We start from the raw sequence: 15061 nt of genomic DNA, 5'->3' as shown, positions 1-15061 counted from the left end.
GGCTGTCAGCAAACATTGGTTGTGCCATGTGTACCATCACTCGATTAAGACAAGGACAGTGAAGAACAGTTGGGATGGTAACACCCTGATTACTTACAACCAGTCTTCGTACTGAGTGAAGGTCTTACTTGTCAGTCCTTTGGCGATCATCTTTTGCAGACATGACTTTGTACTTTCAGGCTTTTGTGAAGGAATATGAGGTGTGATGGGTGGATAAGGGGGAAGAGCAAAAGGCCGGTGGAGCAACAAAAGACTAAGCCCTGGTTCTATAAGAAAGTAACCCTGAAATTAACATGGTGTAGGTTGGGGAAGTGGCAATGCCAATCTCATGGAATTAAGGCTAATGAGCAAAACCTTTAGTAATGACCCCTGCGATAAGTTATCAGAGCATCTGCGCTGACATTTTTGATCTACGCAGGTATATATCATATTTATTCATGCAAAAATGAAATATCCAAAATATTTTCAGAACTTCCTGGAACACCTTGTGAAATCCAGAAAGATCGTAAATCTACTCCAAACATAGCTCTAAATCTACAGAAATTAGTTTAAGAATATTTTGGGGTGTGACTTGTGTTCCTTTTTTGGCTTTTCAACATATTGCTACTAATTATATTAGAAAATCAACGTTCATTCAATTCTTATATTCTAAAATTTAGGAAACACCCAGATTAATTAAATTAAGATGATTTCTAACCCATAACCATGAAACAAAAGCCTTTTGAGAAAGAAAGCTACTTAAAAATGCACATGACCTGGGAAGCTGCTCGCTTTGTTACTTGCTCGAGATCTGCCTGTAATTTGCGCTGCTGCTCTTCATAAAGTACCAACTTGGCGTGCAGCTCTTCTGTGGAAATAAGCATAACAAATAAGATTACTCAGCTCAACAAATACATTTATTACTATATTAGGAGTTCCACAAGGATCAGCCCTAAGTACGGCAAGATTTAACATTTATGTGCGACCATTGGCTGACTTGGTGGAAAGTTGTGGCCTTAGCTCAAAGGACGGTTATCAAGGCACTCATTATAGCAAGACTGAATTACGGCAACATGCTTTATCTGGGGGTGGATAAACCCTCCAACAGACCATTGCAAGTGGTCCAGAGCATAGCGGAAAGCATGCTCTACGGACTCCCGAAAAGTCCCTCGCCTCTCTTCCGGGAGCTCCATTGGCTTACAGTAGAGAAGCAAATTCAATTTAAAACCTTGTGTTATGTCCACAAAGCAAGGTCGGGGTTAGCCGCCAATATCTTCACAAATTTGTAAGATCTCATCTACCGGCCCATACCCTTCGCTCCGACGAATTTTCCCTGTGCGTTTTCCCCGGAATTAAATACACATGTTTGGGAGGCCAGTCTTTTGCATATCAGGGCCCAAAGCTGTGGAATGCCCTCCAAAAACCTTTGAGAAGCTGAAGACCTGTTTTTTTGAGTTAGCTAGAATTGGAAAGACCCGACCTGCTGTTTAAGTGCCAGGAAACTCAAGTGGGTATCTGAGCGCTATATAAAACTCTGTAATAATAATAACTGATTCCAGTCAACAACAAGCATTTGCAATGCAATAGGTCTCTCATTTACGCGAGTTTGAGCAATTGACATTGCAGATAACAATGCCTTTTATTTTTGCTTTTGTTTTTAAAACAAAGAAAAGGCATTGTCATTTACAATGCTAATAGCTTAAACTTGCGTAAATGCGACGCTGATTGCATTGCAAATGCTTGTTTTTAACCGCATGCGTGCGGGCGGAATTCCGCCCGTACGCTGGGTTTTGCGAAAGCGCATGTTACGTGACGATCTGGGCTCGTCATGAGCGTGCGAGGAGGCTACGCCATGACGAGCCCAGCTCGTCATGAGCGTCGAAGGGGTTAAAAGCTGCAGTAATAAGTCATAAGTAATAAGTAATAAGTCGCAAGTAAGCCTCTGGGCTGTGGGGTGCCGCAGGGCTCATCACTGAGCCCCACGCTGTTCAATACATATATGGTACCGCTGGCTGGGATCGTCCGTCCGCATGGTATCAAGATCATTACTTACGCGGACGACACTCAGCTAGTGGTCTCCCTTGTGCAAAAGAATAGCCACAGACCAGCCTGACAACATGCTTAGAACAGGTCAAGAGGTGGATGACGAAGTCCTGCTTGAAGCTCAATGGAGAAAAACGGAGCTTATGCTCCTTGGCCCATCAACACCCTCCACCCTGGAGCTGTTATGGCCTACGAGAATAGGCGCTCCCCCCACTCCCAAAGACAACATAAAAAGTCTTGGGGTATGGTTGGACAAATCATTGACCTTCAATACACAAGCAACCAAACTGTCAGCGACCTGCTTTGGCCTCATTAGGATGATGAAAAAAATTCTCCCGCTCCTTCCTTTTGAAGCCAAGCAGATAGTCATGCAAGGCCTAATTCAATCCCGCCTCGATTTCAGTAACGCCCTATATCTTGGAGCACCTGAGTACAGTCTGCAAAAACTTCAGCGGATCCAGAACTGTACAGCACGCACACTGCTTGGAATCTCACGCAGAGTCCCGATAAAGCCTGGGTTGAGAGCGTTGCAATGGCTCCCTGTTAGGGAAAGAGTCAAATTTAAATCTATGTGCATTGCCCACCAAGCATATTGGAAATCTGGCCCAGAAATTAATCACTCTCTGATTTCTCCTTACCAACCCAATAAACAACTCCGCTCATCTCACGCCTTTTTGGCGAAAGTCCCCCGGATCCAAAGAGCTAGAGCAGGAGGCCGGTCCTTCACCTATAATGCATCCAAATTATGGAACACACTCCCCCTCCACTTAAGAACCAATCCCAATCTGCTGAGTTTTCGTAAACAGCTCAAAACCTTCCTTTTTAATTAAGCCAGATTAATTTTCGGACCGACTCATTGGAAGGCATTACCCTAGTTCTAGCGCCTGGACGCCTCAGGGCAGCTTCTGCGCTTAATAAAACCCCATTTCATTTAATTTCATTTCATATAATTCATAAGTCGCGTGAATGACACATCAGAGGTCCCTGTGATTAGAGCTCTTGTGATTGGAGGGTTTGGTGTTTATTTATTCTCGTCTCCTTCTCAAATAATCATACAATGTACTGTGCTACCGAAGGGCTTGCTATTTAAAACAAAAAAACACTAGTAAAGAACCCGCCTCAGTAAATGATTATAATGTAAACTTTTTTATTGCAAGCGTGTGGCAGGCAAGTATAGACAATTGCATTCGATTTATTTTTATTTTGAGGCATGTGCTTGCATTAAAAAAAAGAGAAGCAACGAAAGCCCCGCCTGTTGGGTTTGTTAATGCTGGATATGTTCATTAGATTTTAAGGGCGCACAGTGAGTGAAAGCTGTTGGGGCATATGAGCTGTGTATGCACCCGCCTCTCTCCTTCAAACTGGAAAGAACGCACGCCTATAAGGCTGGCAGGACAAGTGCTGCCTGCCACGGCTTCTTGGTGCTACATATGTAGTTTTATAGAGTGTCAACTCGACCCGAAAGTATTGCAGCGCTTTACATGATCACTCGTTAAGTTACAGTAGGGCACATTCATTTTTGCAAGGCGGGGGAGAATAAGTGATTGGCCCAAAATCAAAGGAAGTTGAGCCGACGCAGAGACTCCAGCCAATCCGAATCCTCCGTTCCAAAGTCGTTAGCTCTGGTTGCTAGGTCACATCCTCTCCATGTGACTGTGCGGCTAAACTCAGCTGCCATAAGGCTCTCTCTTGCACCGGGATGTATAAACCACTGCAGTTCAGGAAAAGGCGTTAACAAGTGATGATGGCAAGAACTGGGGCTGTGGGCATCGGAGGACGACTCTGGCACTGTACTGCGCCCCTACTCACTGCCCACCCTTGAAGAATAGAGTAAATAAGTGGTTCCCGCTCCTATGGTGACAGTAACTGGTGATTGTGGGCAAAGCTCATGGGCTGCAGAGCACCTCCTGCTGTGACAAGTTACAAACTAATGCAGCCTAAGACGTTAATCACGCTTCACAATAAAGCGTGCTGGGGCTCAAAGTGGCTTATTTACATTTTATTGTGTGTTGTCGCCCTACATGGCACGTGTATGTCCTGCGCATGCGCACCGCTGCTCCCTGCTGCAGCCACACACATTTATGATCCACACATACACCACACACACTTGTCTGTGCTCTAAACACTACTGAATGGATTTGTGCTGTTTTCTGATATGCCATAAATGTCATGGTAAGTTTTTAAAGCACTGGTATCCCGGTGTTTCTTGGCACTACAGAGGACAGCAACATAATCAAAATGTGTAAACTGTAGTGGACTTTAGTCCATAACAAATGACTTTTATTAATGGAAACCCCATTGCTAAACATTAGCGTTTGGTAGCTTTAAGCATTATCATTTACGTTTATTTTTTATTTAATATTTCTCTTGTGGATTTAATTTTTTATGTTTATCCGTGACCACGAAACAAAGAAAGAATTGTTTGTTTTCTGATACGTATTACAAACGGAAATATGTGTATTTCCAACCAGAGTTCAGCCGAATTAAATCTTGGAATCCTCCAAATTTTAATTCCGAGACCAACTTGTTTTCCTTCCTTTTCTTTTTCACCCAGTGCAATTGCAGTATTAACCACGTTTTTATAGGAGTTCCACTTCCTGGATTGAAGCCAGCTAAGGTGGTTTCTTAAAGGGGCAGGCACAATTTTAGAGTTTCCTCTCAGAAGTCATAGTGGGATGAATGAATGTTCTTGGGAACACCACACGTAATTCAGTCGCACAGGAATGCGCCATGACGTTAGGCAGTCAGTCGGTCCCGCGCGGAAACATTGTAGGGCCGAGTACCACCCCACATTGCAGCGTGCACTGCATCAAGTGACCGGAGGGCTGAAGTGTACTCCAGGCTGCTGACTACAGCGGGGCTGAATTCCTTATCTGCCATCTTCGATGAACACCTCTCCGCCCTCGTAAACTGCTTGGAGTATTTCACGTAAGTCACTTTTAATGTTTTTAAACACAGAAACAGGTACAAACCTCCCAAAACATTCCCTTGGAAAGGCAAATGCATCCTAAGATAGTATGCACTGCGTTTAAATTAAGACTTCCAAAGTTGGAGCTCTAGAAGCTTTTTTAAACCGGCGGAAGTCTCAAGTTCTGTATTCCATGTTTCGCGGTCGCAGACTCCCTCTGTACACAGAGTGCCCAGATAAGGACTTAAAACAAGGAAAGAAGCAGGAAAATGCACCAGCTATCGGCATAATACTGCATGGGTCCAAGTCTACATTGACTGGCCCGCAGGCATTGTGTCAAAATGCCATATTTGGTGCAGTGCATAAATAGGTGCAGAATTGGAATCTGAGTGGCCAGTATACTTTTATGAAATATCGGTAAACAAAATAGTCTATGTGAAATACCATACGGTCATGTGTTATGAGTCCCAGCTAGTACTAAAGTTATGTTAATAAATGCGTGACTCATCTCGCACAGTGTGTCCCGCTGCCACTCATTGTAGCACTGCGCATGATCTACCCAGGCTAGCCGAAACTCGGATACTGGTATTGTATTGTAACAGCAACTAATTATATAGCTCAGACTACCCCCGATGAGGCGTTGAAGCATTTGATCAGCGAGTGCAACGCAACTGACGGAAACAAGAGGCTTCAGGTGTTGGATGCTTAGGAATGTATTATTATTGTTGCAGCTGTGTGTTAGTGGAGAGATCAGAGTAAGAATTATCGAATGGGCTTGATTAAAGCAGCAATAAGAGGTATTCTGTGATCATTTTGATAAGGCTGGATCGTATTGGGGTGTGAGAAAGTGGCTCTATATACTGGACAATAAGGAAGTACAGTGTGTATAGAGTCCACAAACCCCAGAGGTATAACAGAGGTTAAAGTCAGAACTGACCTTACTCTCCAAAGTGGTAGCTTGGTCGAGCAGTGAGGCAGTACCAGAGGACAGTGTAAAGCATTTGTTGTACCCACTCAGTCGGCAAAGGTTTCACACACTCAAGGACTGAACACCAGGCCAATTGTTTTTATATCCACAGATATAGTTGTTTTATTTTTAGAACCAACAGTTATAAAAATATACTTTTCTGGTGATGAGTACTCTCCTGTAAATACTTGGCAAAGGAGCAATAAAGTTTGTGCACACGATGATTACAGTATAGGTAGTAAGCAACACAATCCTAAAACACACTCTAGCATTGAGCTCAATGGGTTTTCTACATATAAGTACAGTTGATTACTATACGGATTACTTTGGTAGTTCCAGGACTAGATTTTGTATTCAGTCTTGGGGTCTAAGCAAAAACAAATTAGTTACTGCAGTGAATTTTCATGAATATAAAGCGGTTTTAAAAGTTCACTCTTACAAACTTTTCAATGGAAATCTGACAATGTTATTCAATGGGAGAAAATTCAGGTTGCAGGTAAAGTACGATTGCGTTAGTTTTGTAACCAGGCACGAGTCTCCTAGGGCCAGCACTGAGGCTTAACTCAAAACAGTTAGGTAATTGCGTTTCAGTATTTCGTATGATTTTGAAAGACTATTTCCAGTTTTCAAAAGTAGACACTTAGAAGAAATTTCATAGTAAGCCCGCTAGGGATTACTTTTGCGGTTCAGTACTGGGCTGCAAAGGTACAGTACTAGCTTCTTACCTGGTCACAGGTAAGTACTTCAGAATTTGGCTGATTTTATGTGAATATTTCCAGTTTTCAAAACTTCACACTTGGAAAATTTTCGAGTCAAAATGGGTCAATGTTATCCAATGGCAGTTAAGTGAATTACCGGTTTACAGGTGAGTACTTGGTTGATGAAGTTAAGGTTCTGGGCATAGACTCAGGGGTCCCCCAGGGTCAGATAGGTACAGTTAGTTCAATCCCAGTGGCACAGGGGCGGCCGGGTACAGAGGTAGGTAGGCCCAATGATATCCAATGAGGGAAAGGGGGCCTCCGGTTGGCGGCTGCTGGTAAGCAGGCCACGCGGCTCTGGGAGCTGGGCTCCTGGTCACTTGCTCAGGGCAAGGGGGGAAGTTGGATAGGACAAAGGGGTCTCAGCCAGCGGCACTCGGGCGGCTGGGTGCAGGGTGCTTTTGAGCCGTTGGGCGCTCAATGTTATCCAATGAGGATCTTGAAAAGGGAACAAAGGCTGCAAGCTCGGGGACGGAGACTCTCCAGGGGCGTCCAGCACTTCGAGAGGTAAGTTGGGATCTTGGAGCACAGGTAGGTACCCCAAAAGGAGGCACAGGGGGCTGTAGGGCGCCGGTTGCAGGGGTGTCTTTGGGTGTCTGAAAAGCTTACCCTCTGCTGGTCGCGGTTGGGGTGGCCCCTGGTTCTGAGTCTGCAGGCGTCGGCTGGTTCGTCGAGGAGGGTCTTTGGGCACTGGACTTCGGGTCCCAGTCGCCACGGGGACGTTCTTGTGTTCTTGGTTTTGGTTGGCCCAGCCGGGCTGGTACGGAGCTTCCTGGTGGGCAGCAGGTAGGTTGTTGCAGCAGAGCCTCTGCTGATGGGAGTTCCAATCCTCGAGAGGGTCAAGGCAGGCAGGTCCTCTGGGTGTCCCAAGGTTGCTGTCCGCGGTAGTCGCCGGGTTTAGGCAGGAGCTGGTTCCAGGATCAACAGGCCGGTAGGGCTGGGGCCAAGGCAGTTGTTGCTGTCCTGTTAGCAGCTACACGGCGGGTCGTCTTCTTCTTGATCTTCTTTTTGGTATCGGAATCTGAGAAAGGAAGGTTCAGGGAGCCCCTAAATACTAAATTTAGGGACGTTACAGGTAGGGCAAGGACAGGGACCAATGGGTCTCTGTCCTGGGGTGAGTACACCCCCTAACCTGCTCCTCTCCTGTGGGAGGGGGGCAGGAGCCTACCTGGCATTGGCAGGGCTTCCCATCTACCCCTCAGGTGCCAACCCCACCTGATGGGTGGGGTTGGCACAGGTTGGCACACCCCCCTTCCTGATGTCGTTGTTCCCGCCAGTCTTCCCGCCAGAGTGGGGGTCAGGACGATTGGGGGCTGGTTGCTGGGTACAGCAAATGGTCTGGAGAAGCTCACAGAGGTGGCATGCCTTTGAAGCTTACCCCTGCCCATCCTGGGGGAGGAGACCTAGCACCTCGCCCAGGATGTGCATTGTTGCAGGCCCAGGAGAGCGGGGCTCTCCTACCCAGGTGTCCAGCAACATGTCTGCTGTGTGGCAGTCTCTGCAGCCACTCAGCCAGACAGGGATTGTAGGTTAGGTTTTTGGAGGACATCTCTAAGATGCCCTCTGGTGCATTTTACATTAAATCCCACACTGGCATCAGTGCGGGTTTAATGTGCTGAGAAGTTTGGTACCAAACTTGTCAGTCTTCAGTGTAGCCATTATGGTGCTGTGGAGTTCATAATGACAACCTCCCAGCACCATATATTCTTAATGGCATCACTGCACCTACAGTGTCCAGGAATGGCCCTGGGTACTGTAGAGGCACAGGGCTCATGCACCTGTGCCCTCACCTCTGGCATTGGGCACCCAGCTAGAGGGGTGACTGAAGTATGCCAGGACAGTGGGTTCTGTGGGCATGGCACACAGGCATGTGTGCCATGTCGACTCTTGTTTTAGTTCTGTTCTTAGGCACTCAGCCTGCAAAGGCAGTGTGTGGGTGCCAGGGTACAGGCCCCCTGAGGGTGGCTCAATAAGTGATGCAGCCCTCAGGGGTCTTCCCTGGTCACCAGGCCCGGGGTACCTAGGGTACCATTTACTAGGGACTGAGAGGTGGTCAGAGAGGCCAATTGGGTCTTTTGTTTCAGCATAGTTTTAGGGAAGGAACACAGGCCCTGGGTACCAGGTTGGAAGGAACCCAGGACACACTCAGTCAAAGCACATCAGCAGTTCAGAAAAAAGAGGGGGCATACCAATGCAAGAAAGATGGCACTATCTCACATGGGGTGATGGGAATACTAGCCTGGTATGTTGTGCTCCCTTTGATTTCCTTGTCCGTTGCCCAGATTTCTCACATCGTCCTCATTCATCTTCTCGAGTACCAGTAACATGCACAAACCTGGCAAGGAATACTTCTAAAATAAGCATCAATCTCTTGCCCCTGACCTCTCAAAGGAAAAAAATCTTGACTAAATCAAGATTTTTTTTTTCCTTTGAGAGCTCGGTGCAGTGCGCTCCTCCACGCTAATTAGAAACACATGGTCCCATAAAGATAAGAAAGTGGTTTGCGACAGACGCAAAGCAGACGAGCCAGTCCGGATGGGCCGGACCAAAAAGCAAAAGGGCGGCAACCAAACTACCCCATTTTCAATGGCAGGCCACTGTTTACTATAAACAGGGATGCAAGACAATTTTAAATGAGAGGCGGGGCTTCAAGTTCCTTTCTGAAAACCCCTCATCCTCAAAATCTCTCGCCGAGTGAGCAGAGCTTTGCGCTGCAAAGCTAGGCGAGACCTAAAAATTGCATTATTTTCATCCCTGATCATCAACGCAGATTCATATTATACCAAGAGACTTTTCCATTCTTCCATTCAGCTAATTCCACTGGTTCAATAACTACACTTTCCTTTAAAAGATACAGTTCTTCATGTAGATACACATTTCTTGTCACCTATGAACAGTGATACGCCACCCTTAGCAATGACTTTGTAGCAAACCCCAGCAAGCATCTCAAACCCTCAGAAAAAGCATTTCTTAAGTCACACTTCTATTTCAACATTTCCATCTCAACACTTTGTATCATTACTTCCGTAGCTGGGAAATAGGGGGCAAACACGATACCCAATTGTTTTTGTTCCTTCCATACTAAAAAATTCTTGCAGCAACTCACTATATACACAATGCCACCCTTCATTTGTTCTTAAATCGCATATCAGTTTCGAAACATACAATCACAGGTTAATTTACACTACAATACTATCCACACAAGTAAATAGATCCAACAGTTTTGTCAGTAAGCAGCAACTGAAGCATTCAGTACCGAATAACTCACATTCCAACTTCTACTTCTAAATGCTATAATCTAACCACATCTCTAAAACATTACAGCATACAGAATTTTGCTTCTCTGCTTTCTGGTCTTCAACAAGTAATTAAGTGGAAAAGGGGCACCGGTTACGTTCAGATGATACACTAGCATAAATTCTCCTCTGAAGTAACAAAGTAGCATATGCCTTGTTATGACCTAAAACATTATTAGCCAATACCAAAGAGGGAGGTTTGTGGATCAAACGGCACTGAAAACACTAGTTGTTCCCTCTTTTAACAGTCTGGATATCAATAAGAACTCTCAACAGTGACAAAACATAACACCTTGAGGGTTTTCTTGTACAGTTAGCACTATCAATCTACAATGTAATTGAACATTTATTTCAAAAAGCATTTACCATTCTGTGTTTTGAGCTCCAAAAATGTTTCAAGCTTGGTTTGTAACTGCTGATTTTCAGTCTCCAGGTCAGAAAGGCGCTCACTTAGGACAGACATGCTGTTACTGTTGGATACAGACTGCAGGGAGAAACAAGAATATTAATATATATATATTTCTGTATTGTTAATCATGTAGCATAATATATAGGTTCCGTATGCTAAGTAAAACCGGGCAGCTCAGTCAAATCTGCTTAATTAAAGGTTGCTGTTCAAATGCATGTCAAAAAGTACACAAACATATTGTAACATCAAAAAGCCAAACAGAGCTTTTTCAACAATTGTACATTAAACTTCAATTTAACTTGAGAGATAGTATCTAAGGAATAGTTTCTTACCTGTAACTCCAGTTCTGTAGTAGGGGTATCTCTGTTATAGTCATAATCTGTGAATAGTCCCGCCCATGTGCATGAACCCCGGAGCAATCGAAATAGTCTCTTAAGTTGTCCTCTTCTGCAGACCTGCATAGACACTTAAGAGAAAATCATAGACGAATAATGCAGCCTGACATGAACAAGGCTACACTGACCAGCACTTCATCCTGAAGTGAAAAAAGGATGGCCAAATAATAAATTTACACATTTTACTAAGTTTCACACATAGAGAAACTCCCCTTCACAAAAATCCTTTGTCATGATAGAGAGGAAGGGTTGGACAGACAAGCCCCATAGGCTGTCGTTATATGTCTGGAAAAGGGCCTTTAAGGAACCCTCCAGAGACCCTCGGTATCCCATGATGCACAACTAAAGGCAAGTTACTTTCAGTTCTTTTTGAAGGTGTATAAAGCCAGGCCTGTAGCATCCAGGATATTATCGTTTCATCCACCGGGGAGGAGGGCGGGTCGCTTATGACTATAACAGAGAAACCCCTACTAGAGAATTGGAGTTATAGGTAAGAAACTACTCCTTCTGTAGTAGGGGATCTCTGTGTATTGTTATAATCTGTGAATAGAAGGGCTAGCCCATCCCAACTAACCAAACCAGTGGTGGAGAAAACAGACAAACCCACTACTGTGCAAACAAATTCCTCAATGAAGCCTGCCCGACCTGAGCATCTGCCCTGGCATCAGAGTCCAGGCAGTAGTACTTAGCAAAGGTATGGACTGACTTCCAAGAGGCAGCCCTACAGATGTCTGCAATGGGAACATTACGTAGCAAAGCCGTTGCAGCGGCTTTGCCCCTGGTGGAGTGAGCCTTAGGCTTACCCCCTAAACTCTTGTTAGACTTCTGGTAACGTAGCTAGATACAGGACACAATCCACCTAGAGATGGACTGCTTAGAGGTGGCAAGACCAGTCCTGACCGATCCATAATTAACAAACAATTGATAAGACCTACGAATATCTTTGGTCTTATCTAAGTAGAATTTCAACACCCGCCTCACATCAAGGGAATGAAGAGACCTCTCCGCCGGAGAGGAAGGATGTTGAAAAAACGTTGGTAAATTAATCGTCTGAATCATATGGAAATCAGATATAACCTTAGGTAGGAACTTCGGGTGAGTCCTCATGACAACCTTAGATGCATGGAACACAGTATAAGGGTCTTGGCAACACTGGACCTGGATCTCACTCACCCCTCGAGCAGCTATTATAGCCACAAGGAAAGCTGCTTTCCATGATAAATGCTGCAGAGAAGCCTTGTGAATAGGCTCAAAAGGCTTCTTCATCAACCTAGACAGCACTACATTAAGCTACCACGGAGGCCTAGTGGGAGGAAACACCTTCTTCAAACCTTCCAAAAATTATTTGATGACAGGGATTTGGAAAAAGGAAGTTTGTGTAGGGCATTTTCTATGCGCAGTGAACCTTAATGGAATGAAAATTAAGGCCAGATTGTGCCAAATGCAGCAGGTACGGAAGAATGACATCCTCCTGGCAGGATGTGGGATCGGCATCTTTAGAAGCGCACCAAATGCAGAATCTTTTCCATTTGTATGTGTAAGAAGTCCTTGTAGATGGTCTCTTTGCCTCCTTGTGTATCTCCATGCAGTTCTCTGGAAGATTTAAATGTCCATACTACACTACCTCAGGAGCCATGCTGCCAAACTCGACGACGATAGGTTGGGATGCACCATCTGCCCTCCGAACTTCGTGAGAAGGTACGGCCGACATGGAATACGTAGATGTGGCAGGAGAGACCGGTGGAGAAGGTCGGTGAACCACCACTGCCGAGGCCATTCCGGAGCAATGAGGATCATCCTGGCCCTGGATTGGGACATTGTGATCAGCACTTCCGGGATCAGGGGAATGGGTGGAAAAGCGTACAGAAAGCTGCTCAACCAGTTGATCCACAGTGCATTCCCCAGCGTCCCTGGTTGGTAAAACCTGGAGGCGAAGTTTAGGCATTTGCTGTTTTCTGCGGTGGCAAACAGATCTATTTCTGGAGTGCCCCATCTTGCGAAGATGTCGCTTAACACCTCGTCGTTTAAGACCCATTCATGATTTTCTTGAACAAGCCTGCTGAGTGCGTCTGCCTGAGCATTCTGCACACCTGGCAGATGGGTCGCCGTTATTGACAGTCCCCTGGCCGACAGCCAGTTCCAGATCGCCTGCGCTTCCTGAGACAGTGTGCGCAAACTCGATCCCCCCTGCTTGTTGAGGCAATACATTGTTGTCCTGTTGTCTGTCTGTACAAGCAGGGAACTGGTCCGGAAGGACAGGTGAAAGGCTTTCAGCGCCAGATGAACTGCTCTGAGTTCCAGAAAGTTTATGTGATATGTGGATTCTGTCTGAGACCACGCGCCTTGAATCTGAAGGTGGTCCGAGTGCGCTCCCCAGCTCTGGAGAGATGCATCAGTCACAATGGTCTGATTCAGTATCTCCTTGTGGAAGTGGACCCCTTTGAGAAGATTCGCTAGTGAACACCACCACTTCAGAGACTGTAGAGCGTGCCGAGACAGTCGGATCCTGTGCTCCCAGCTCCCTCGTCTTTGGTCCCACTGTTCCTCCAAACATTCCTTCAACGGCCTCATGTGGAGGCGTGCATGCGGGGTGAGAAAGATACAGGAGGCCATCGACCCCAGCTGAGAAGACATCGTCCTCACCGTCGGTGAGGAGACTGACATGAGGGTCTGAGCTTTTCGAAAGATCGATAACCGTCGCTCCGAAGAAGAACACACGCTTGCCTTGAGAGTATCGATGGAGGCTCCCAAGTACTGCAGACACTGAACAGGAGTCGGTACAGATTTGGATATGCTGATGTGCAGACTCAGGCGGCTCAACAGAACAGCTGTCCTGTTGAAGTGAAGTTGCGCTTCCTGGAACGTAGACGCTTTGATCAACCAGTCGTCCTGGTACGGATACATGAACACCTTGGTCTTTCTCAAGTGCGCTGCAACCACCGCCATGCACTTTGAAAATGTCCTGGGTGCAGACTTCAGGCCGAACAAAGTACTGTGTACTGATAATGGTTGGTGCAGACTAGGAACCGCAGGAACTTCCGATACTTCTGTGCAATAGGTACATGGAAGTACGCGTCCTGCAGATCTATGGCGCACAGCCAGTCTCCTCGATGCAGCGGAGGATAAATCTGATGCAGGGACAGCATGCAAAATTTCTCTCTGCGAATCCATTTTTTTGCTTGTCGCAAATCCAGAATGGGCCTGAACTCGTTTTTGTCCTTTTTTTCTTACAAGAAAGAACCTGGAGTATAGACTCTTTCCCTTTTGAGATGGAGAAACAGCCTCTATCGCCCTTTTTCCTAACAGAGTATCTGCCTCTACTGGACGTTTGCGTAACAGGAATTGTGAGCGAACTGGTGGAATCGCTGGAGGAGGGCTGTCAAAACGTAGACTGTATCTATTGCAAACAATATTCAGCAACCACTGCTCCGGAGTTATTTTTCTCCACTCTGCCAAGTAGTTCTGAATGCTTCCCCCCACCGGAGTGGGTAACAGAAGAGGGGGAAGTAATCCCTCAGGGCTTAGACCCAGCCGGGTCTTTGGTCCCCGATGTGGTCTGTTGGTTGCCTCTCCCCCTTCGACGTCTCGGTAAGGGCTGCCGCTGAAACTGCTGTTGTTGTTGCTGCTGCTGTCCTGTCTGACGACCCTGCCCACGTTGGAACCGCTGGGCCAAATAGCGTCATTCATAGGGGCGGAAATCCTTCCGTTGTTCTTTTGGCTTTTCCAGGCCAACAGCCTTGAGCGTCTCCACTTCTGCCTTCAAGCGAGCCATCTCTTCGTCAGCATGGGCCCCGAAGAGTGTAGAACCTGAGAAGGGCAGGTTGGCAATCCGTTGCTGTGCCACTGGTTTCAGGGAGGTAAGTCGCAACCAGGAGTGGCATCTCAGATTCACTCCATGACAGTACCCGTGGGCTGCCAGGAGAGTGGTGTCCGCAGCTGTGCTAATAATCAGATTGGACACCATCATACCTTCATTTAAGACCTCTTGAAAGTCTCTGCTCCACTCCTGGGACTCATAGGGTCCCAACATCCCTGCTCATCTTCAACTCACTTTCCTTTCCCTTCTGATGCAACCCCTCCTTTGCACTTTGTCATTCCTGTACACCTTATGTTCTCTTATTTTGGCCAGGCCCTTCCATTGGCATAGTGATGCCTACCTATTCTAGAGAGACCCTCTGGGCTATTGGGCGAACCATTCCGAAATGTCATCTGGCACCGATTCATCCTCTATCATTGTGCTTGCAAGAGATGGGTGCTGGATTCCCCTGTGCCCGCTCGCCAGAGGGATGATACGTCTGCCCCCCGG

At 46.3% G+C, this 15061-nt stretch overlaps 1 protein-coding gene across 1 annotated transcript in view; it reads right to left on the bottom strand.

Annotated features, from left to right (window-relative positions):
* LOC144826026 (uncharacterized) overlaps window positions 1–15061 on the bottom strand; it is a 658919-nt gene that overhangs the window by 389108 nt on the left and 254750 nt on the right. The window contains exons 12-13 of the mRNA XM_078684302.1: window positions 10318–10435; window positions 756–847 (exon numbers count right to left, since the gene is read on the bottom strand). Of these exons, the coding sequence (XP_078540428.1) occupies window positions 756–847; window positions 10318–10435 (210 nt within the window). The remainder of the gene's footprint in view (window positions 1–755; window positions 848–10317; window positions 10436–15061) is intronic.

Source organism: Lissotriton helveticus, chromosome 3_2 (genome assembly GCF_964261635.1).
Source record: "Lissotriton helveticus chromosome 3_2, aLisHel1.1, whole genome shotgun sequence".
Taxonomy (NCBI): Eukaryota; Metazoa; Chordata; class Amphibia; order Caudata; family Salamandridae; genus Lissotriton; species Lissotriton helveticus.
This window is presented reverse-complemented; position numbering and strand designations above follow the sequence as displayed.